The following is a 24820-nucleotide window of genomic DNA, read 5'->3' as shown; positions in this document are numbered from 1 at the left end:
CCCCAACTTCCCGTACCTTAGGTTTTGAAGAGCTACTGAAATGGTGAGGTGCCGTGGTCGGACTGGTCCTGCTGAGCTCGGCCCTGACTCGACCTCGCCTGCTCTCGTCGGGCCAGACCGGCCCGCACTCACCCGCTCAGGGTGAGCTGCAGGGGCTATCCTAGGCGGCTCCCATTTCCCCTCATTTCATCCGGACGGTAAAAAGCCCTGCTGCCTTACAGCCAATCTGAGGTCCAAGCAAAAACGTTTTGTTTCACTAACCTCGGGGACCCAGGACTCCGGTTACCACGTGCTTCCTCTTGTCGTTGCCCGGTAGGAGGGCTGTGGCTGAGCCCATGCCCTTGTGAAAGGGGCTGGGAGGGGATGCTCTTGGGATCATCGCTGTCGGCCCGGGTAGGCGGGAGGCGCAGCGGCTCGGCAGGTTTCAAGTCCGCTCCGTCACCACCGCCTGGCTCCGGCGTGGCGGAAGCGTTTTCCAGCGCTGTTTTGATAGGAAAGTCAGGTTATTTTCACAGGAAAGTCGAGCCCCTCACGGGGCGGACGGAACCCTCAGCCCGCCCCAGGGACGGCGGCCGGGCCGGGCATGCGCGGTGTCTGCTCCGCCTCCGCGAAGCACCGCCTCCGCCGCCGGGCGCGGGGGGACAAGTGGCGGTGGCCGAGCGGCCGCGCCCTCCACCATGAACCTGCACCAGGTGCTGACGGGCGCCGTGAACCCCGGGGACAGCTGCTTCTCTGTGGGCAGCCTATACGATCAGCCCTTCACGGTGAGCGTCGTCCGCTGTGGCCGTGGCGCCTCCGCAGGGCCCGGCGCCGAAAGCGGCTGCGTCAGGCGCGGCGACCCGGGCGGCCCCGGGCGCGGGGCTTGCCCCGGTAACTCCGTCCGCCGGCGGCGGCGTCGCCGCCCGAGGGGCTCGCGGGGCCCCGGCCCGGCGGGGGGTGGGGACGCGCAAAACTTGTCCGGAGCGGCGGCCCCGATGCCGGCGGCGGCCCGGGCGGGCGCGGAGCCGGCGGCGCGGCGGGCACATGCCGGCAGCGGCGGTCCGGGGCCGCGGAGATGAGGTGGCGGTGATAAAAGATTACATAAACGGCAGCTGGGACGTGCAGCTCGCTCTGGAAGGGAGTTTCAGCGCTACCTTGCAGTCAGGAAGGTGGATGAAATCCTCTCCTGCGCATAGCTGAGTAAGACCTTGGAATACCCAGCCGTACTGTTGTTGAGGTTTTCAAAGCCTGTTTGCTCTTACAGTGGAGAGAAAACACTTGAGTGCGTTGTAAAGGCCAAAGTCTTCCTTAGCGTGCGTTTTCCTTCCTTTTGCTTTTGTTTGGTAAACAGACTTCTGTTGTGTTTTTCTTCCCACCCTCCCTCCGCGTGTGGCTGAAGAGGAATGAAATCAGATGCAGCAAAGTTTCTCAGGGCACCACGCTGGGGTATTTTTAACCTTACCTTTTAAGGCTGCTCCCAGCTTCAGCCTGGTGTGCTCTCCAGTTTGATAAGGGAATGATTGACGGAAATGCAGAAATGAAGACTTGCTGTTTGCTGTCCCGTCTGGTATACACAGTTAAATTCGTCTGGCTACTTGCAGCTTCGCCTGGGTCAGTGGAGCAGAGGTGCTTCCCCAGGGTTAGGCTGGCTCTGCAGAGTCTGTCTGCAGTGTTGTCCGGCCATGTCCTTGCTTCCTATAAATAACTTCATGTTGTAAGATGTCTTAAACTACAGCGATTGAGACTTCAGATACTAAATTGTGCCAAACTCTTTTAATTTTACATATCCAGAAATGTAATAGACCCACCTGTGATGGGAAGCCATTTAGTAAGAGACAAGGAGGTCTGCTTTACAGAGAAATGCTAGTAAGCTTTCAAAATATGTTTTCATAAGTTTGCCATTTTGATGTCTTTTTTTTTTTTTTTTGAGGGAAAGCATTTGAGTAATTCATGTCACTAGAATCACTTTCTACTTGTTGCAGCCGAACTTACGTAAAGTTTTGGAGGTCCCCAGTGGATAAGAAGAGTAGGAGTCTCTTCTTGAGGAGAATGGAATGATTAGGAAGTGTAATTCTTGATATTCATTACTGTGGTCCCTCTTTTGGAGGAGCTGTTTTCATATAGGTATATTGTAACAATGTTTCCTAGACATAAATGTAATAACAGTATTTCCTATAGCTGCATTCATCTTCCTTTCATTATCCTTTTCCCTGAAAGGTTATTAATGGATTTCTTTTCCTCATATTTAAAATGGCTAACAGAAATATCCTTCCTTGATTGCTTTAGGGCTGGTTTTGTTGTTGTTACTGATTCTGTAATGCTGTGTTAAGTTAACGAGATTGCTCAGAAGGATTAAGAAGTGAAAGGTGCTGAAGCTAATTTCTCCTTTTTTTGGAAAAGGATGATGGACTCAAGCTTTAGAAAATCCAATGAAAAAGAATTGACCATTGTTTTTCCCTTTCTGAAATTATGATATAAGAATTAATTAGTATAAATACTATTGAATTGTATTTTAGAAATGGAAAAAAAAACCCAAACATGTCAAACTTCTATGCTTCCAGTTATTGTGGCTGACAACATAGGAGTTGATATTTCAAGGTTATGTACTGCACAGGAGGGACAAGTTGTCCTTGTCCAACAGGAGAACTTGGTCTGTAATTTTTTTTTTTTTTTTAAGACAGAGTATGCTTCAGGATATTTTCTCATAGACAGCACTGAATAGACAAAGTGAAGTATTTTAAAATATTACAGTTCTAAGCTAAAAATATCAGAATACTTCTCTTAAAAGCTGAAAATTTTGAAGCAAAATTAGAATAAAACCTCCTGTATCCATCAAATCATATATACCTTTTTGAATATGTGCTGTTATGTTTTAAGGAGGTATTTCAGCTATCTAATGGGAGGCAGGTTTGTTGTTCTGACTTTTTTGTTTTAGGATGTGAAGTGTAAAGTGGAGCATGAGCTTCCTTAGAGAGAACACTGTAAAGTTTTTAGCCTATCTTTTATTTATGTGTTGAAAAAGGCTCATAATCATCAAGATACCATAAGAAGCATGCCTGTTGTTTCTCTGCTGAAGGCAGGTGATAGTAAGGTATGGCACACTAAATCATGAGAACCTGGCCCTCAGCTGTCAGATGTTACCTGTTTATTCTTTGTGTCCTTGGTACTGAATTATTTTCCGTGTACTTATCCACACTGGAAGATATCCTTTGCTTTCTTTTGTTCATGTCAAATCTGAAATATTTGAGTAAAAGTTTAAAAATCTCCTGGAGTTTATCACATAGGATTCTTCTGAACTAGTTATTACTGAAGTTGTATTTATGTTATTAAGTTAAGTGGGTAACCAGCACTGATACACTGTTTTTGCTTTTTCAGTTCTGATTCTATAATTTTTTTTTTGTCATTATTATTTCCCTCCACCAAAGTAGCAGAAGATTTTGGAGGAGGGAGGTCTCTGTGAGCAATAGCAACTTTACAAGTGCAAGTCCCAAGACTGATAATGAAAGTCACAAAAGAGCGATTGTTTGTAGGGGTAAAAATATGTGAAAGAAAGATTAATTACACAGATTATTTCAATGGAACCAAAATATTTCCTTGACAGATTTCATCTGTGTGATGAAACTAATTCTGGACTTGAGACTTGCTGTGTACAATTGATAGAGCTAGGAACTAAATATCTGAACTTGAAAGGCATCTGGAAAATTGGGGTAGGGGTGGGGTTCCGTGGCTTGGTCAAGACCACACTGAGGTTTTTAAAGATACTGTGTAGCAATAGAAAAAGGCTTCCCATTCTGCAAAGTTTTTTGATAAATAAAAGTAATTTCTATGACTCAATGATATTGTTACTTACCTGTCTAGAAAAAACTTAATATTTGCACTTAGAGCTCCCTGGATATCTGTAGTCCAGAAAATTGAGATATCGTAAGAGTCAGTCAAGAAATTACACTGTTTACACCTCACCTACTTCTTGGTTGGTATTTAGTAAAGGGAAGGGATTTAGTAGGGAACCTTTTTAAGAGTTCCTTTTTGTTTTTTTTTTTTAATAATACTTGCGTTAAGGTATTCTGGACTTAAGAAATTAATTTTGTCTTAATAAATTAAAAAAAAATTCTTTTCACATCAATGAGAAGTGGTTTCATGATTCAAAGTGCATTGAAGCATGAGTCAAAGGGCATGGCCAATCAATTGGGTACTTATATATACTATAATACAGTTGTATTATAATAGTTCAAGTACTTCTGATAAATAAAAAAGTTGAATATTTTTTCTGAAACATGATGAAATATAATTGCTTAAAATTTAATTTAGCATCCTAATAAAATAATTTAATTATTTTAAATAAATGTTTAAGTGGAATACTTAGACTAGTGTAAGTTCTGTTGCAAAAGTGGGGTTAGAGAGAGACCATACTAAAATAGAATAAAATAATTCAGCAAGATGCCACGTGGCTCATGGTGACTGTTTTGGTTTTGACCATTCTATGCACAGGACAGAAAAATATAGCAATTATTACAGTATCATCTGCCTCAAAGATTTGTCTTTAGCTTTTATCTTGACTTTTACTGAGTTTTGCATTGTCTTTCTAGTGTATATTCATCCCATATATGCTTGAATATGTTTAAGTATTTTTATAAATATGCATGTGTGCACACATGGTCTGCTTCTTGTAGCCATGGTTAACAGCTGCCCTTCATGTAAGAGAGGTAGGTTAAATAAAGTTTGTACAAGTTGTCCAAGATAATGTGTCAGCCCTTACGTAGCTGTAGCAGAAACCAGCAAAAACTTTATATGTCAGTACATAGAAGAAATATGTCAAGAAGGTTGATTGTAAGGGAAATAAATGTGTTGAAGGTGCTGTGCTATGTTAGAGGTTGAGGCCCCAGTTGTTTGCTTTCCTTCTGTTGAGAGTAGTTTCCCAATAGCAGTCTCAGATTGTGAGTTGTGTATGTCAGACTTTCACTTTAGAAAGAAATCAGAATAGTTCGTATAATTGTCTATAATTAATTTCCCATGCTTTTAAAGCACTGTTCTAATGAAAATTTCTGTTATTCTTCTTCAAAGAAATATTAATTTAGAACTAAGAGCCAACATTGGATTCAAAACATGGGCAGAATTTTTGTGAAAACTCACTTCTGCAATATAAAATGACATTTATTTTCACAGGTCTGGAACATCTTTCACTTCCTAATTTCAGGCTTGTTTACTATGTCAGTAGCAAGTGAGATCTATGGTCCTGCAGCTTAAGCTAGTTCTAGCTTGTTTATTTCTGTAACAGAAGAACAAAGCATTGTTTAATAAACATTCCAAGTACATGATAACATCACGTTATCTGTTTGTCTTATTGTGCAAAGACAATTTTCTTGTAAATGTTCTAGGACATTCTTAAGGTGAAAGGCTTTTATGGCCTGCCAACATCAGATGTAAAGGCTCTGCTTGCTTTAAAGGCTTGTCTTAGGGTTTTAATATTATTTTTTAAAATCAATATATATTTAGGAATTCTTTCTCCATTCAACTGTATGACAGCATTTTGTGCCCTTCCCCTCTGCTTCCCACAAGGGCAAAGTAATATAGGTAAGTGAATATATATATATATATGTGTATATATGTATGCTGTATGTGTGTATATAGATACATACAGTGAATTCTTATACTGGAATCACTTGCACTTTGCTTAAGAGAAGACTGGAATTACCTTTCTTCTTGGTTACCATTTCTTACAAAGATGCACTCTTATTAACTCTTATTAAAATGAAGATGAGTGGTGTGTGAACTCTCATGGACAAGACTCACAATAAAAGTTAGATAAAGTGACTGGTAGGCAGAATTCATTCTTGTTGTATCTGAGACCCTCTTAGGGTATGGAAGATAATCCCAAGTACAGTCTTCTATTATACTACACTAAAATACCTCTGCAATGAATAAAAAAATCTTAAGTGTAAAATTAATCCAGCAGTTAATTTTATACATTTGTTTAGAGAAACATTTTGGTAAGATACTGCTGCTTAGGAGCCTCATTTTCAGCTGAAGTCTGGGCTCCAGTGAGTGTGTAAGAGGATCTGACATCTCTGCACAGAATCAGTCTAATGGATGCGTTGCAGGGGGGATAACAAAGAACTGAAGGAAGGACACCTTAGGAGGGGTACACAAGCTTCCCTCCTAAGGTGTCTGGTCAATGTGAGGAATAGTGAGAACAGTAGAAAAGTGAGCCAGTTGCCAGAAAATTTAGTCACCTTCTTCTTCAGACACTTTTTCCATTGCAATATAAAACTTCCCTACCCTCTGCATCCCTTGCCTTTTGTCTTTGAAACTGTGGTTCTCCTGCAGGTGAACATTAACTAAATATCAAAAATAACCTCCAAGTCATCATCCTTCTGCTTGGCTGTAGTTATATTTGGAAGCTCTTTGAAAAGGCCTTTTTTTCCCCCTTTCTATCTCTTTGGGAACGGATCAGTTCTATAGGCTTAGGAGCTTAGTCAGTGGATCTGCAGCTTATTGGGTGTTGGGAAGCCAGTGTGACCAAGTATGATCTAATCTGTCTGAACAGACTGATGTCTGAAGTGATTCCTTTTTTCCCCCCCAAGTGTCAGTCTTTTCAAGTAGTGTGGAGAAATACCAGAACATAAGGGTGTTTTCCTTCAGGAAACAGCAAGTCTAGGATGCTTTAATACATCTTTAAGCTACTCTTGTCCATCATAGCCTGGGTTTGCAGGAGCTAGCCTGGGTTCTGACTTTCGTGCAGCACAACATGAGAAGGATATAAACCTGTGAGAGAGCATTCAAAGGAGGCAGTGAAGGGTCTGGAAGGAAAGCCATATCAGCAGTGACAGCCTGGCTAAGAGGAGACCGAGGGGAGACCTCGTGACAGCCTACATCTTCCTCATGAGAGAAAGTGTACAGGCACAACTCATACCTTCTCTCTGGTGACCTGTGACAGGACTCTAGGAAATAGCCTGAAGTTGTGTCAGGGCAAGTATAGGCTGGGTATTAGGAAAAGAGTGCTCTCTCAGAGGATGGTTGGGCCGTAGTCACAGCACCAGCCTGAGAGAGTTTAAGAAGTGTTCTGACGCTGCACTTGGGCATGTGGTTTGATTCTTGTGTAGGGCCAGGAGTTGGACGGTGATGATCTTTGTGGGTCCCTTCCAGCTCAGGATATTCTATAACAGCTGTTTTAAATCTTATTTCCTGATACATTGATGAATATGTGATTCCTCAAGTTTCCAATGTATAATGTTTGATAGTTGCTAACAGAGTTCTTTAACAGAGTGCACTCTTTAACAGAGTTCAAAATGCCAACTGTACTGAGGTCTTAAAACTGATGGAGTTATGATCTCATTAAAATAGCTATTTTATGTGTTGCATGATTTCTATTAATGGTATGCATTACTCACCATGATGAAAGTATGGAGTTTTATGTGAGGTTTAACAAGGCCAAGTGCAAGGTGCTGCACCTGGGTTGGGATAACCTCCGTTATCAGTCCAGGCTGGGGTATGAAGGGATTGAGAGCAGCCCTGTGAGAAGGACTTGGGGGTGCTGGTTGATGAGAGCCTGGACATGACCCAGCCATGGGCACTCACTGCCAGAAAGCCAAATGTGTCCTGGGCTGCATCCAAAGCAGTGTGGGCAGCAGGGCAAAGGACAGGATTCTGTCCCTCTGCTCTGCTCTGGTGAGACCCTACCTGGAACCCTGCATCCAGCTCTGGGGTCCCCAGCACAGGAAAGGCATGGAGCAAGTCTGGTGGAGGGCCATGAATATAATTAGAAGGATGGAGCACCTCTGCATGATGAAGGGCTGAGAGAAATTCAGTCTGGAAAAGAGGAGTAAGGATTACTTTATTGTGGTAAGGTACTGTGTTCCTTGTTCCTCCTGTTCTTGAAGGGAGCCTACAAGAAAGATTGGGACTGTTTACAAGAGCATGCAGTGACAGGACAAGGGGGAATGGCTTCAGACTGAGAATAGGTTTAGGTTAGATGTTGGAAAGAAATTCTTTACTGTGACGTTAATGAGGCACTAGAATAGTTGTTAAGAGAAGCTGTGGGTGCCCCATCCCTGGAAGTGTTCAAGGATGGGTTGGATGGGGTTCTGAGCAACCTGGTCTAGTGAAGGATGTTCCTGCCCATTGCAATGGAGTTGGAACCAGATGATCTTTAAGGTCCCTTCCAATCCAAGCCATTCTTTGTGTTCTGTCCTATTGTGGTGGTGGCACAAGGTGGTTTCAGGCTTGTCTGTGAAGCTAGAAATAGTGAGAACCAGATGGAAGAAGTATAGTAAGTCTTTGAAGTGCTGATGAGGCCTAGGGGGGCATAAGCAACACAGCAGGTGGGCTTCGTACAGCCTTTGACACTTCAATCTTAAATACATTTTTAATAAAGCTGTGTCTAGGTTTCTGTGTTATGTCTTTACATGGAAGCACTTTTTTAGTTTATTTTTGTTTTCCTTAAAACTGCCTCTATACAGAACTCTAAATTCTGAGAAATGGCTTTAGGAAAAATTGTATATATGTATTTCAGAATAAGATTTTTCTGGTGAACTGTGGACATAACCAGTGAGTCACCAGGCGAGATTATTTTTAACTGAAGAAAAAAACATTCTGCGGTGAACAGGTCTGAAGTTCATGCCATCACAATATCAAAATAATTACTCTAACATTTGAACAAAAATTACTACTCAATCTCCTCTTTTGAATGAGCTTTCACTTAGATTGCTTTGGAACCTGCAGTTCAGTATGCTAATTAATAATAAACACAGCTCTTTTGACAAGACAAATTACACTGCTTGAATGTCTTGAAGCTGAAGGGGGAACTGGACAGGAAGAGGCTCAAAAACCTACCATTAATAAGTGGTCATAAATAAATATATGGTTATATTTAGTCTGCAGAACTATAGACAGCATTTTCAATTATGAGGTGGTGCCTGGTGTTCTGCTGGTTGCAGTGTGATAACTGAATATAGGCTGAGAGTGGTGAACACAGTCTTCTGGCTGAAACTCTTCCTTGAAGCATCACTTTAGCCTTTGTGGGCAAAAATGTCTTCGGACCGAAATCTCAATATTTTTCATTTCATTTATTTATTTTAAGGTGTGTAATGGAATGATAGTCTAGGCCAGTCTTGGTAAAAGTACTCTTTCATGTAAAACGCTTGAAAACATGATCATCAGATTTTAAATTCATATATCTAGATTTCAGTTATTCTGCTTTTGTTTTCATGTCCATAGTTTTTATTTAATATATTAGAAATTAATAGAGGAGTTGGTTGTAAGGCATGATCATTTCTGTCAGTGTATGGAAATCTTCCATCTTCAGTTTCTGTGATGCTATTCTGCTCTTGAAACTTTTAGTCAATTAAAATGGTATGTTTTTGATCCTTTTATGAGTCTCTTGCTAACAGAATACATGTTTGTGCTCTTAATTTTGTTGCTGTCTTCCTGATTAACTTCTTAATGAATGTACATTCCTTTTTCTAAGAATTTCATCCTTGAATGCTGCTTTCTTATGCTAATTGGATGATTCTCCTCACTGTTGTTTCCACAAGTTTCTCTAGTATTTAATCTTTTCCTCTATTTAAAACTTCTTTTCCTCTAATAAGACTTCTAAGAAGATAGGAAGAAATTTTGACTCAAGCATGGCAAGACATAGTGAACTGGATCTGTGAATGTGTTAGATATATCAATATACTCAGTCACAATATAAACTTGAGAGAATAGAATTCATGCAAATAACAGGAGATTCAACAAGTCTGAGAGGATGGTTTTGCTTCTGTTTAACTAAGCTTCAAGTCTTTTGATTTTTGCCTCTACAAAATCCTTATTAAATTTTTAGTAAAATTTTAGCTCCTCAATTCTATTCCCTCTTTTCAGAAATTTCAAACATTAATAGAAAAACTTCTAAAATCTCTGTCTCCAATCTAAAAAATATATTACTTTTTTCTACTTCATAAGAACTTCGGTTTTTATGCTTTTACATTTCTTTTAGATGCTTTTGTATCTCCACTTTTTGGTTTTTCTATCACAAACCACTGTTTGCTTGTTATGCACGTCTTATGATGCACTTCTGTTGCTCGGTTTTAAATTGCAGACATCTGTATTTTCTCTGCAAAGACCTCTTCTGACTATATGGTGTTTACATGGATTATACTGTTTCATACTTCACTGATACGTTGTAAGTAGATAAAGCTTTACATTATTTTGGAGTGTTTTTTTGTTTTTTTTGTGTCTTTTTAATTTTTTTTTATATATACTGTAGGCATACGCATCAGGATGTGATATTGTGGTACTGGGGACTGACTTTGAAAGATTACAGATAATCCCTGGAGCAAAACATGGAAACATACAAGTGGGATGTGTGGACTGTTCAATGCAACAGGGCAAGGTATGTAGAGCAGTGTTCCTACTAATGTTCCAGCAATGTCATGTTAAGCACTTTCTTAGGAATGTGTATACTTGCAAATTAGGGCAAATATACTACAATGAATGGTAAAATGACTGATTGCTTTCTGTCTTTACTTGTAAGTAGCACAGTAAATGTGAAATATTAACCATAGATATGATAGATGGTTGTAGAAGATAGATAGGACTGCACAGGATGCTGTGCATTCAGGGCTACGTTCAGGACAGAAATTTGACTAAGATATTACTAAGTTGGAAGCAAAAGTAATTTATTCATTATGGCTTTGCACTACTGGGCATGTCATTGACATACTTTGACATGTTAGTGGCTGGCAGGAGATGAGTGCTTCCACAAAAATCACTTTCAGATCATCCAGAAAAATGATCTGAAAGTTCAGATCATTTCATGTTCAAGCAACTCATAAAACCTCTCTTGGATGGGGTTTGCTTTTTTTAATTTTAGCTTTTGCTTTTTTGTTAGTAGGTCTACATCAGAATGTTGCATTTTAGATGACATTGGCTTTTAATTCCTTTTAAGAGAGCTTTTTTTTTTTTTTAAATTTTCCTGTCAGAGTGAAAAAGAAATAACCAGGTGACTGTTCAGTGGGATGTCACAGTTCCATAATACCCCATTGGGATGTCACAGGGATTAAGCAGTTGACCAGTTCAGTGGGAGCTCTGGATAACTATCTGTTCATGTAAGAGGGGTTTTCTACCTCTGTTGTTTCTTGTTTCTTTAAGCTTGTCCTTGTGAGTAGATAATGTCAGCTTTCTGTTCATTACTACAAGCCTTATGAGCTGATGAGAGCTTTGGTTATATCCTGGTGTCCATCTTGAGACAAGACCTCTGATGGAAACCAGTTTGTGTTTATGTATGACCACTGTGCTGATGAAACCCAGCCACACCCTGTTCCTGCTTTTTAGCATTTGAGTGATAAACTCTGGCACCTCAAAGCCATAGTCTGCTGGGTTTCTCCACTCACTGCTGTTAATGAGAAGGGGTTTTTTTTGAGTTCACTGAGCATTATTTCTCTAAATTTGCAAGGTCATCTGGATTGCATGATGCCATTTCTGTATGCATTTAAATGAAAAATTGTCCTTGAAATGTAAATGAATACACTTGAATATATCACACTGTAAGGCTTACTAAGCTTCAGAGTTTTTTCATTTCTTAAGTAGACCTGTGAGGTCATTTAGAGTCTGTAAGTTCGTATTGTTTGCTGTAAGGAAACTGGATGTGTTTCTAAAATGCTGAAGTACTAAGCAGTGGATGGCTAGGAATTTGCTTATTGACCAGACTGATCAATGCATTTTCAGGTCATTCTTAAAAGGGTAGAATTTCTTCTTACATTCTTGATCAATACTGACACACAAATTCTACTTTGGTTTGTCAAAATGTACAGTTCCAATGTTCTTAGTGTGTCCTCACAGAAGAAGTACTCAAGCTCTCTGATGATTTTTGTGTCCCTTCTTTGGACCCAACATGTCCATATCTGACTGGTGCTGAGGACACTGGATGTGGTACTCCAGCTGATGTCTCTCTAGGGTAGGGAAATCATCCCCTTCACCCAACTAGCCACCCTTTTTTTGGAGCAGTTCAGGACATGGTTGGCTTCCTGGGCTACAGACACCTGCTGCCAGCTCACATACAGTTTTTTTTGTCCTCAGTATCCCCAAATCCATGTCCACAGGGCTGCTCTCAATCTGTTAATTTCCCTAGTCTGTAGTGATGGTATTGATTCTGACTGACCCAGGTGCAGGACCTTGCCCTTGGACTTGTTGAAGTAGATGATGTTCACATGGCCCCACCTCTCTAGCCTGACAAGGTCCCTCTGGCTGGCATCCCTTCCCTCCAGCCTGTCACCTGCCCCACACAGCCTGGTGTTGTCAGGGAACTTGCTGAAGGTGCTCTCGATGCTACTATTATTCTTTTTGGCAGAGTGCAGCTCAGTGAAGATGTGGGCTGTGTGTAGTGTTTTGGGAGTAGCAGTTGCTCTGGACACTACAAGTTGAGCATTTTGGAATGCTAATCTTAGTTTATCTTTAAAACCCACTGAACAATAAAATAGGGAAAAAATCTCCACATTTGGAGAAAAGGGAAAAAGGAAAAGATCTAATCAATATGAGTTTATATAAATTTTTGCTGTTGGGTATGGAATGGAATTATTAGAGAATACAACAGTAAGTGAGGTAGTTAAAGAGAATTAGAGAGAGCAGATATTAGTCTGCAAAATGCCTGAAGAAACTTTTTCATTGCAAATGTGACAAAATTATTCTTGGCATTTTTGGGTCAGGCTGATGTTAGTAGGATGGAAATTTATCTAACTATCTGTTCTTCTAATGTAGAGGGTTTCTCTTAAAGCTATGGCTCTGTGGATTTTGGAGATCTATATGAATCTCTATATTTGTATAGATCTCAGGTATGACAGTTTAGTTTGGTTTCCTTTCAAACTTTAGTGGTAGATACTGGAATCAAAATATATTTTATAAAGTGAATCTAACTTTTTTATTATTGTTAAAGGAAAACTGTGAATTCTTTAAATCAGAATTTTACAGAAATAGAAGATTGATTATTACAATGTATTATATCTGTAGATGTTCTCCTTTTAACTACTATCACTTCAGAATGCAGGATGTCTATTGTTAATGACCTATGCAGACTCCTTAATTTTTGTAAATCTGTAATTCAGAATACTTTTTGGCAACATTGTCGTATGACAGTTCTCTCACACTCTCTGCCTGAGGTCTTTAACATATATTTGGCTTGTTTTGGCTCTTCTTAGCAAGTCTTCTAGGCTTGCTTTTATATAAGACCTTGAGATCAAATGTTATTAATTTTGTCTTAATGCAAATTTGAGGTGGGTGATAATCTGTGATGAAATAAGACTTTCAAACACTGACTTAAAACTGACCATAATGCAACTTTTTTTTGGACTGTTTTTTGTTAGCCTTTAATAGTAGTTTTATTTGCAGTTTTCTGCACTGTGTGTTTTCTTTGCATAGTTCAAATCTTTTGAAATAACTTTTTAAAAGGCAGCCTGTTCTAATGCTAGGCAAGTACACAAAAGTACTCTAATTGTGTACTGGTTTCATGTCTGAGAATGTGAACTCTGCAAACTGTTTTGAGTGTTTACGTAGTTTAATATGGGAAGAATATTGCTAATAATCTGATTTTAAAAAATTGTCCAGCTATAGTATCAGTAGTTTACCATGATTAATGAGTAAATGGAAGATTGAATTTTTATTATTGACAACACTAGCTTAGTGGTTTTGGGTAAATGGAATTTTCCATTTTCAAAAGGAAATACGGATTTGAGCTTCAAATTTATCTATAAGCGGGGTTAAAAGTAGAATCAACCATTTGCATCTTGTTTTTGTTTATTCAGCTTGTTTATTTAATGTGTGTTCATATAAATATATATTACTTTAGATTGCAGCTTCTTATGGAAAAGTGATTTGTATCTTTGAGCCAGTTAGTGTCTTGAAGCAGAACAGCAGTCTTCATAATGTAAGTATTTCAACAGTCCTTAATTTATTTGAGCAGTTACAAAGCCTGACAGATTTTATTTTAAAGTAAAGTTTGCTTTAAAGCTGGAGGTTTTTTAATGTCTTCTTTTAATGCTAGAATAAAGTTGAGAGTTAAAGGTGGTCCTTGGGAAGTAAAAAGGGTGGGATAAGGACAAAAGCCTGTAATTTGAAATAGTTTTAAGGAAGATAGACTTTACTATAATGCTTCATATTACTTGCTTATGTAGGTAATAACCAAATAACCCTGCAGTTCATAAGTGAAATATACCAGAACCCAAAAAGATGTACACAGCCCCATTCTGCCATGAGTGTAGCCATTAAAATAGGAATTCCTTTTTGAACCATCCTGTGTTGCCTTTATGTTTTTATGTGTTTTACAGTTCTTACTTTAACTTTTGCTTTTGAAATTACATGCCCTTTCCCAAATTGTAATTGTTTCAGAAATCTGTGGCTTTTTTAGAATATCAGACTGAATTATTATACTTCAGTGTTATAATGGTGAAGAAGAAAAATATTTATTATTTTGGGGCTTACTTCTGATGACAGTGGTTTGGTCATCAATATCCAGAATCTTAATTTCTGAATAATAATATGATTTAGGGCAAGTTACTTAACCATGCTTCTTACATGAGGAGGCATATGGCTATAATTAGAAGCATTAGATTCTAATTGAAGTCAGTTTGTTGATATAAGAACTTTGACAGCAATTGCTCAAGGAACTTCTGTCTCCCTCTTCAGGGGTTTGGTCACCATTTGCATTAACAAATTGTTATGTCACCATCTAGTGGATTCTCATCTCTGTACTAACCACCTCAATCATAAGATTCTGGGTGTACATGTAAACTTGTATATTATGTATTAATTGAATAGCTGGAAATGAACACCTATGTAATAATTTACATCACTGGAAAGCAGTAGAATAAAATTACAGTAGGATGTGAATTCTTACGCTCCTGTGAACACTTTGGATATAGTGCTCTTGTTTTTGGTCCATCCATCCTGAATGTTTTTCTATACTGGTAAAGAGTACGCTTAGTTTGAAACTTCAGGGTTGGAGTAGCAACTGTAAGCAGTAGAGGAAGCACTCAGCCACACAATTTGCTTTCAGATGTTTGTAGTTGAAGAAATAGTCTGTTACTTCATTCTTTCAGTTGACTTTTATGCAATGGTTTACAGCATATTGTTCAAAGTTATTGTAAGATTGTCTTCCATTTACTGTAATGTTCAGGGTCTAAACCCCTCCCCCCCCCCCCAAAAAAAAAAAAAAAGCTTTGCAAATACTCTAAGTCCTTACCTGCAGTTGCTTCTTACTGTCTTTTGCCAAGCTTCTGAAAGACTGAGTTGTCATATTTTAACTTGACTTCTATTCTGTGTGATATTTTTGGGGTGGAGGATGACTACTTTTAAGAAAGTCTGTGAATTAAGAAAGAAACCTGTTGTCTCCTAATATTATTTCCATAAATGTTTTCAGTTTCTTCTATAAATCAAAACATCAAGCCTTTTTGGTCTATTACAGAAACAGACAAGATAAATGTTTTATAAACTTAATTATCAACTTGCTCTAGAGAGTGAAGTAGTGATGCAAAAGTGCAAAATACTGGACTGTCCTGTTGTATATTAAAAAAAAAAGGAGTGGAGGGGAAGTATCATGTGTTGTCTTGACTTTTCTGAACCACTAATTCAGCAATGGTACAGATATCAAACACTAGGTAATTTTTGTGTCATTTTTGATATCATTTTTGATATCTTTTCTTTGTTTCAAAAATAAAATCTTACTTCCTCCTAAAAACATTCTCAAATTCCAATAGTGATTTTATATACTAATTTTTTCAAGCTAAATTTTAAAATTAGAAGTTAAAGACTTCATAGATATGGCCATATTAGTGAAAAGCTATTTTGTTTTAATGTCAGAATGAATCAATTTTTATTAGATAAGCAGTTACATGTTAAACATCTTCATAAAATCTGGAGGATGCAATGAAGATGTACTATTTATATTACAAAAAGAGGACGGAGGAGAATGAAGAGTTTTCATAATAATGGTTGTAAATACTTAAAATTTCAGGTGTTACATTACCAGTGGCAGAAGAATGCTCAAATCTCACTGGACGCCATAGTGCATAATTTAACATGGGATCCCACAGGTACGAAGAGATTAAAAGAAACACTTTTCTATTTGATACTGCACCTAATTTTTTAATTTAAATTCTGTCATTCCTTGTGGACAAGGAAAAGGTTTTTGTTCTGTCCTAGCATGATAGAGAATATCGAAGTGGAGTGAAATGTACCTTTCATCACTTACTACAGGAGAACTAACATACTAAGTTCATCTGTATGGTCTGGCTTGATTATTCTTATCTGAGTAGATAAGAAACCTTGGCTTAAATGGTAAATATTTGTTGAGAAAGAGTAATATCTGCAGTAGACCTAGGTATTTCTTTTAGAGAATAGCAAAAATTTGATTAATTTTCATAGTTTGAACTGTAGATGCTCAAATACCCAAAAAAATCTAGAAAAGTTGTATCTGCCAGATTATTTTCTGCAGTTTCAGCTTTGCAGAACTCTTTTTTCTTTCTCTCTGTAGAAGTCTAAGTTTGCTACTTGCTTGTTGTTAGATTTCCATAAATATTTGTTCCAGGTACTCGCCTTCTGACTGGTTCCAGTTGTCTTCAACTTTGGTCCAATATTCTGTTGGAAAACCCTGCTGACAATGACAGTACTGAAAGAGCAGATGTTGGACTTGGAGAGTGGAGATGTATCTGGCAATGCAAGTAAGGAACCCATTTAAGGAGAAGTATTTCTCTTTACTGATTCATACCTTTGAGATGAAATACTTAGTGTAGTTATGTGAAATGCTATTGCATACTGTTACTTGATAAATATTGATGTGAGATAAACTTTAATCGTATTTCCCTTGACTATGTGACATTTTTTCCCCTTATAAGATCAGTTGTAAATGGTTTTGGAGCAGTTCTTCAGTTACAGAGAGCACTAGAAAAATACTGAGGGAAGGCTAATACTGAAGCTCTCCAATAGGCACTCTTCCTTGTAGAAGAAATAAGATGAAAGTTGTGTAATTGCTGGCAGGACTGATTAAAATACGCTTCCTTCTGTGTTCAGTGTACTCCATTGTTGTTTTATTCTCACACATCCCCCCCTGCTTTCACTCCTGCTTTTTCTGGGTTTATTCTGGGTATTTGGAACAGTTAAGGTTAATACATTATCTTTTCTTTGTCCCTGAATTCTCTTCTTGTATTCATGTTGATTTTGATATTTACATTTGTATATTGTACATTTAGAAGAGTTTTAAGTTTATAAGACAATATAAAGCATTCTGACATAGGTAAACTTTTCTAGCACATTGTTCATGTGGGAGCTATGTACCATATGGCCATCTCCTAAAGAAGTTTCCTGAAGTGGCTGACTGGGCAGACCCACCTGAAGTTATTCTTTGTGAAGCATTTAGAATTCTAGTAGGTAGTTCTACGGGTAGTTTTCTGGATGTACCAGAAAAACATCCATTTTATGATCCTTCAGTTGTTCTTTTTTCTCTATACGTGAAATTTTATCAGTAGTGATGTGTTTAAAAACCCAGATCATCCAAATGACAAAGAAAAACTTTTCTTCATGTGTGATGAACCTTCTAAATACAAGAAGTTGAAGACTTACTCTATTTTTTGAGACATATTTGAGTGCTCATCTCTCAGCCTAATAAGAGAAGACAGCCTGTAGACAGAATGCCATTCAGTATGGCTTTAGAATCTGGGGTTCTGGTAACAGTAGTCAAGATCATACAGAGAGTACTTTTCTTCTGTCCCTTCTATAACAAGTTTTGCATTTGTATCATGTATAAAGACTTACAGAAGCCTTCTCCGCTCTCCACCCGTTTTCCTCTTTTAAACTCACTTTGTTGGAGATAGAGCTGAGTGTTGTCTTCTTTGAATGAGTAGGTCCTGGAAAGGGTCAACAAAACTTGCTTTTTTTTGGGTACCTTTGATGCCTGTATGTCTTCTGGCATTTATACTGCAATTAGATTTAGAATAGATTTTTCTTGTCGAGAAGTCTGCAAGAAAGTCATTTTACCCCTGCAAATATCCTGTTTTAATGCCTGAGGGAAACATTCCCAAATGTTTTCATATTTGTCCCAGCAGGAGAATTTTGGTTAAACCTGGGTGGACTTCTTTGATATAGGGCTCTTGTAATCGCCTTGCTCCTCTTACTGCACATAAATGCACCCTGCTTTTATTGACTTTAATTTAATCCCTTGTGAAAGTTAGGCCTCAACAACTTGTTACATGGGTATTAAATTCAAGATTAAAATGTACACTGTATCTGTGCTGTGCAATTAAATTTTTGTATGTTCTTGTTGCTATTAATAAGCTTTGTTACTTAGCTAATAACTGAGTGCTTCAAACCCTGTAAAAGAGCTTATCTGTTAGTACATCTAATTAAAGTAAAATCCTCCAAAAGTTAACCACATCATTAGGTTTAGACTATTTTGGTGTCACAGCTTAGAGCTGTGTGCCCATTCATGTAAAAGCTACTTTCAGACACTTTTAAACTACATAATTCCTTTTACACTGTTTTTTTTTTTTTCTTGAGTTGTAGTTGTAGGGAATATGAGAAGTGAAGCTGTCTTTAAGAGAAATTGGAAGATAATATGGTACAACAGAGATCAGTTTGAGATCCATATAATCGTGAAATGGAAGTACAGCAGTTTAATCTGTTAGCAGCTGCTTTTCTGCTATGGTATTTTTGAATACTGGGTATTCAGCTACAAGATTTTGGTTTTCTGGATCATGACAGCCATGTGTTGTACATGAGTCTTAGTCTTTTGTACATTGTTAAAACTTAACTATTTCACACAACACAATACACACTTGTATTTAAGAATTAAAAATGTTTTATACATTCAAGAAAAAAGAAAGTTTAGAATTCTATAAAAGTTGTTAAAGTTGTTTTTCTCTTTTTAATTGTCTTTATTCCATAGAACTGCTTCTCAAGTTTGTTTAATGAAATTCTCACCAGATGGAGAGTTTTTTGCTACTGCTGGAAAGGTAAGCATTTTCTTCCTTATAGCTTTGTACTAACTCAGATAAGCTATTAAAGCAAACAAAAAAAATTTTAAAAAGGCTACTTAATGAAAAAAAATCTCATAATTTTTGTGTAGTCTGTCTGTTTGTCTTTACATTTTGGTAAATACGAATTTGGTAGAAAAGTAGTTTGAGGCAGGTAGGTGACGCACTAAATATTCACTGCTTAATATTCTAAAATACTCATTTTTAACTTATGCCAAATTATAAGACATCAGAAAAAGAAGAGTTTTGGGGAATGGGGGAAATCTATGAATGAAATCACTGCTAGCTATCCTACTCTAGTGAGGAAGTATAATCAAAATACCAAAGACTATTAAAAAATGAAAAATAGCTCTTTCATATGGTTTTGTGTAAATATTTCTGTATGCCTTTTTGTGTCCATAGAAGAGGTTCACGTTCCCCTCCATAGGTATATTGGCACATGATTCATGACAGTGTTTGTGACCAATCCCAGTAGTTGGTTCTGTCTGCTCAATATTGAGCAGTTTGTCAGCACAAGCAGAACCCCTTGGCCAAATAAGCAAAAAAATTAAAACAAAATGTCAGTCTTTTCCTGAAACAAACTAATCTTTTATTTACACTCCAAAGCTTGTTGTTCAGGTTTTATAAGAGAATAATGTCCTTTCAGATCAAAGCAGAAAAAAAAATTCAAGATCATGTACAGGATCCAGTGAACAAATGTGACTAACCCATATGAGAATTTATATTACTTGTTAAGGAATATGAATGGGAGAAGTAGTTATTTTCAGCATCAAATTTCTGCTACCAACTAAAGAACCTAGGAGTTACTAGAGTTACTAGATACAAAACAACATGCTAGTATGTAAGATTAATATCAGTTATTAATATTAGTGAAAACCTGGTTTAAGTGTCACAGAATCCAGAGCAGAAGTAACCTGACAAAACATGTTTCAGACTGAAGAGTAAAAGGCAGTTTTGCAACTTGCCCTAGTCTGTCATGGGAGCATGAATGAAAAATTAGTGTGTACACATAATAAGTGGTTAGAGCAGTGTTTGATTTAGTAATACTGTAGAACTTGGCTGTTTGGGTCATGGTATATCCCTTAATACATGTTTGAAAGACAAAGACTAGAAGGTGATTCAGACTGCAAATAAATCTTGCTTTTGAGAGGTAGTTGTCATGCATATTTTTGTGATTCAGTTATCAGTTCAGTGCATCAGGAACAGATGAGTAGTGCACATCTTTATAAGTTGTATGTGTATGTTTTTTCCTTTAAAGCTTGCTATTTCAGGTCATCATGTTTGAGTGGAAGAATACCTTTTAAGACATTTGCTGTCTTAAAAGATAAAGATGTAACAAATCTGTAAAATTGCCTAGATTTTCTAGGAAAACTATACTCTAATTAACAAGCTTTCATCATATAAAGTGAAATATTGACTTTCTTCATGATAGATTATTATCTATATAAAAACAAAACAATAAATTCTCATGCTTCATTCTTTTTGTGCTTATTTGAATGTTGTACTTCTTGCTATATGTTCTGTGATGCCTTTAACTGTCCTAGAAAGGAGAGCCTTCCAGCCATTTTTCAAATAAATAAAATTTTCTAAGTATGTTTTATGTAAAAAGCGTTTTGTTATTGTCGACACTATATATATGTATTCCACCTTTTTTTGATGGATAGGAGTTAATGTTAATTTTACAAGTTAAATGTAAATGGTTTAATGGTTTCTAATGTTACAATTTGATGTAACGGTGGAAAAATGAATTAATCTGCAAATAGCTTAGGTTAATATTACTACAGAGTTTTTGACTCCCATGTCTTATGTCCTGTTATTTTAGATTATAAATTCCTTCAAAACGAATTACTGAATAAGTAAAAAAATTAGTAAGTAGGAAAATTAATAGCATATTTTCTACCATAAATGCTTAAGTTAGTTACCTGCCTGGAGAACCTTTAAAGCACATCTTTGTTTCTATGTCTTACACCTTTACTTAACTTTTTGTGAGGGACAATGCTGGTCAGCGACACCAACCTATCCTCCCCCCAGCAGGGTCATGTTATGCATACCCAGGTTATTTCAATATTTTTGTGCTATTCACATTTAATAGTTGATCAACAACTTGTGAATCTGGGTCCAGGTTAATTTGTCTAGTCCTTGAAGGCATAATCAATTTATGTGTGTATCTGAAAAAAGTAGACTGAGCGCTACTGAGCTTGGTTTTTGAGATAACATCTATTGACCTTTGTTTGTTTTCCTAAAAGTTAAATTTATGCAGGGGGTTTGGGTGGTTTTCTGACAAGGTAGAATTAGTTGTATTAACATTTGAATGCCATCTCAGCCTAGTGCAAGTTGTGTTTTCGGGATTAAAAATTGGCAGCTAATCAGAAGGACCTATATGAAATCCAAGTTAGTAATGGCAAAAGTTAAGTGGAAACTCTGCTCCTATGTTTTCTTTAAGACCACGTTTTGAAGTTCCATTTATGGAACTGTTCCTCTCTGATCAGAAAAGCATTTACTTTAAGGAAAAATGAAACCTCAAGAGATGTACCCAAAAGTACTCAAAGTGTACTTTGTATCATATTCTTATGCAAGGTAATCTTATTTACTATCCTTTTTTGTCTTTCCACAGGATGACTGTCTTGTGAAAGTGTGGTACAATGCAGAGAGCTGGCGGTCAGCCGTATCACCACCTGGTGCTAGTCCAGATAAGCACGCAAAAGAACTTGATTTTTCATTTGTTTATTTGGCTCATCCTCGATCAGTAAATGCATTTTCATGGAGAAAGACCAGTAAATTCATGCCACGGTCAGTAGTTCTAATAACTAGTTCATAAATTGCCCCAGAAAACCCCCAAACTGTACAGTCTGCCTCTCTCTAACAATCAATAGTCACACAGTTATGTTTAACTTCAGTTATTGAGTGTGCACACCTTTTATACTGTTTCTGCTCTTGAGAGGATGGCAAGTATCCTCTTACCTGGGAAAGAGCTGAAAAGATAGAAGCCTCAGAGACTGACTTAGACATTAAACTAAATACAAAATCAGCTCTTGAAAAGCCACGTCTCTTTGGATTTTTTTTGATTGCACTAAGTGACCATTCATGCATTTAATCCTGACATATCCTGATGGAATCAGAGCAAAAATCCTGTGACTTGAAGTCCTCTTTCACAAACATTCAAATATTTTCATGTCTTTTTATTTGTTTCTCTACCTAGTACAAAGCTAGACCTCTGTCAGAAATAGTATCTGGAAGTTGAATTCAAGTAATCATTTGGAACTGATACCTTTATTTTGAGGTTCAGATGATTCCAGAATGACCTGTCCCTAGTTTTCACCAGTACTTTCAATCTTAAACTGAAATAATGTTAGCAGTTTTGTGGCCTGCAGCCATCTTTTTGCCATGTTATTCCAAAGAGTGAACAAATTTGCATACCTTTGTATTGGAGCAAGTTTATTGCTCCAATATTTATTTGGAGCAAGAGTCTTTAAGACTCTTCATAAATCTATAGTTCTTACTCTGTAGGTCACTTCCAAAAATCCACCTGCTCCATGATTCCTAAGGGGATTTTCTGCTGGACAGTCTAATCATAGCTTTCGAGCCTTGTGTAGAACTAAATTGTGAACTTACATGGCCTGGAAATGTGATAATCTGCATAGTTTTTTCCGGTATCTAATTCTAATTGAATTTTTTGGCTATGTATTTAACACAAGTTACACTTGGAAAAATAGTAACTAAGGAAAACTTGTAGATTTAAATTTTCTGTTGATTTCCTGGTATTATCTGAATTTCTCTCTTTTGGATATATATTATTTCGTAAGTGGGAGATACCAGTAAAATCTGGAATTACAATCAGGTGTCCCGAATATTATTAGCTTTTTATGTGAATGACTTTAAAAGAGAAAAATTTACATTTTGCTATTCTAGGTACGAATTTTTCTTTAAATTAAAATCCACAATTTGTTGTTGCACTATTTTGTGATGACATTTGAGGTGATTTATGGTCAGATACTTGAACAGAGGGGAAGGCCTTTCCTACATAAATTATTTTCCTGAAAATACGTTGATGAGTTTTTCTTGCGCCGGTATCTGTAAGTTGGTGCAATTCGAAAGACTGGTAGTGGAAAACTGTTTGGAAACATCAGTTTATTTTGATGCTGTGTAATAGTTAGCAGCTTCTTCACTCCTTAAATTTTCTTTCATTAGTGGTGCTGTCTGCAATGTACTCCTGACTTGCTGTAAGGATAATGTTTGTCGTCTCTGGGCAGAGACTTTGTTACCCAATGACAGTCTATTGTATGGGGGAGGATACAGCAATTGGAGTGAAGCAGCGAACTTCACAAATAACTTCAAGAGAAATATTTCAAGTAAAGAAAAAGTGCAGAGTGCATTGGAGGTAAGAAATGAAATTGAACAGTGAGAGTAAACACATGTAAAAACCTTTAGACAAATTTTAGACAAGTTTGTAATTGTAACTCAGACATGTATCACAAGCTGAAATCCTTTATACCAGAGACGTGCATAAAATGTTATGAAAGGGTAAATTTCCTTGAAATCTTCCTTGGGCAGGCTAAGCTGACAGCTCTTCTGCTGAGCTTCTCACATTGAAGACACTCTGTTTCAAAGTCACAACTGCCTATTTTTGTCTGGTGACTGAAGAAGAATGCTTTGCAGTATTTAGTTCAAAGGGCTAGGAGCAGTATTTAGCACACATTATAAATAGGTTATGTGAAAGCCAAGGGTGATGCTGCCTTAAGACATGTGGTAGGGGCTCACTAGTTACCTCTGAAGTTGTGGGATGTTCTCTCTGACTTCTGCAACTGGAAAAGCAGTAATATGGAGGAAAGAAAAACAGTCTTTCTGCTGTAGTTCTCAGAGCAGACTGTTGATAAGTATTAAGGCAAGTGATTCTTACCAGGTAGTGTTTTCTAACCAGTGTGAATCAGGAAGAAAGTGTAGCATTAATGGTCTGCTTCAAAGGTATGTAGAGCATATGTGGGCATTGTGCTTTTATATTAATGGAGTGATGTATTTAGCATGCTCCTAGTGCATGCTATACCTGAAAAATAGTGCAGCATGCCTGAAAAATATGACAGACTGAAAGGCACAACAGAGAAAAGGAAATAGTCCAAGAGAGGAGGAAAAAGGAAGCTGGAGAAATTTCTCTGTTCGTGTGGAAAATAAGAGGCAACATTAGAAATCAGAAACAGCAATTATGTGATAATTGAGAGAAGACTGTTCGACATGAGCATGCTGTGTGAAGATGGAAAGCACAGCAAATCAAAAGCAATGTCAAGAGTCTTAACACCATTTTTAAACAAATTGTTTACCTTTGGGTGCTTACATAGATGTCTACAGCACAAAAGGCTTGAACTGTGTAAGTCAGTCTTAAAAATGGAATATTATTCTTTCCCTTGGAAACAAGTGTTTGTGTAAAAGAGGAAGACCTTAGAATGCACTGGGGCCTTTTGTGGGGTGTTGAAGTGCTGATCTGATTAGATCCAAAGTATGGATCCAGTTTTTCATTAAATGAGACTACTCAGTATTGCTGCGTTGTTCAGAATCTTGAATAAGCATGATGTGTATTTATGAAACACAAGAGTATTTTCTGTGTAAGTGTAAAAAGTGTATGAACATTGTCTGCGCACTGAAGTATGAAGTAGTTACTACGTGAAGGTATTTTATGGGCCTTCATAAATCCAAAGGCACTGGTTTCTCTCTACTGCAGACTCAGCAGAAGTTTGCAGGAAGCTCCAGTGATTCTTTAAATTAGCTTTTAAACTGAAAAATATAATTCATTAGTGCCTAGAAAACTACTTACAGATTAAATCTGCTTTATCTTTTTGAAAGGATTTTAAATGATGCCTTAT

The 24820-nt window shown here is 37.4% G+C and overlaps 1 protein-coding gene across 3 annotated transcripts in view; it reads left to right on the top strand.

Moving 5' to 3' along the window:
* The first annotated feature begins 618 nt into the window (after window positions 1–618).
* DMXL1 (Dmx like 1) overlaps window positions 619–24820 on the top strand; it is a 77453-nt gene continuing 53251 nt past the window's right edge. For 2 of the 3 annotated variants that reach the window (XM_053968744.1, XM_053968747.1), the window contains exons 1-8: window positions 619–764; window positions 10220–10345; window positions 13793–13870; window positions 15956–16034; window positions 16529–16661; window positions 18881–18947; window positions 21583–21758; window positions 23157–23346. In XM_053968744.1, the coding sequence (XP_053824719.1) occupies window positions 678–764; window positions 10220–10345; window positions 13793–13870; window positions 15956–16034; window positions 16529–16661; window positions 18881–18947; window positions 21583–21758; window positions 23157–23346 (936 nt within the window). In that variant the 5' untranslated portion in view covers window positions 619–677. The remainder of the gene's footprint in view (window positions 765–10219; window positions 10346–13792; window positions 13871–15955; window positions 16035–16528; window positions 16662–18880; window positions 18948–21582; window positions 21759–23156; window positions 23347–24820) is intronic. The other variant, XM_053968745.1, reaches the window with a different exon arrangement.

This window comes from Vidua chalybeata, chromosome Z (assembly GCF_026979565.1).
Source record: "Vidua chalybeata isolate OUT-0048 chromosome Z, bVidCha1 merged haplotype, whole genome shotgun sequence".
In the NCBI taxonomy this organism is placed as follows: Eukaryota; Metazoa; Chordata; class Aves; order Passeriformes; family Viduidae; genus Vidua; species Vidua chalybeata.
The sequence above is the reverse complement of the archived record's forward strand: the minus strand, read 5'-3'. Positions and strand labels throughout refer to the sequence as shown.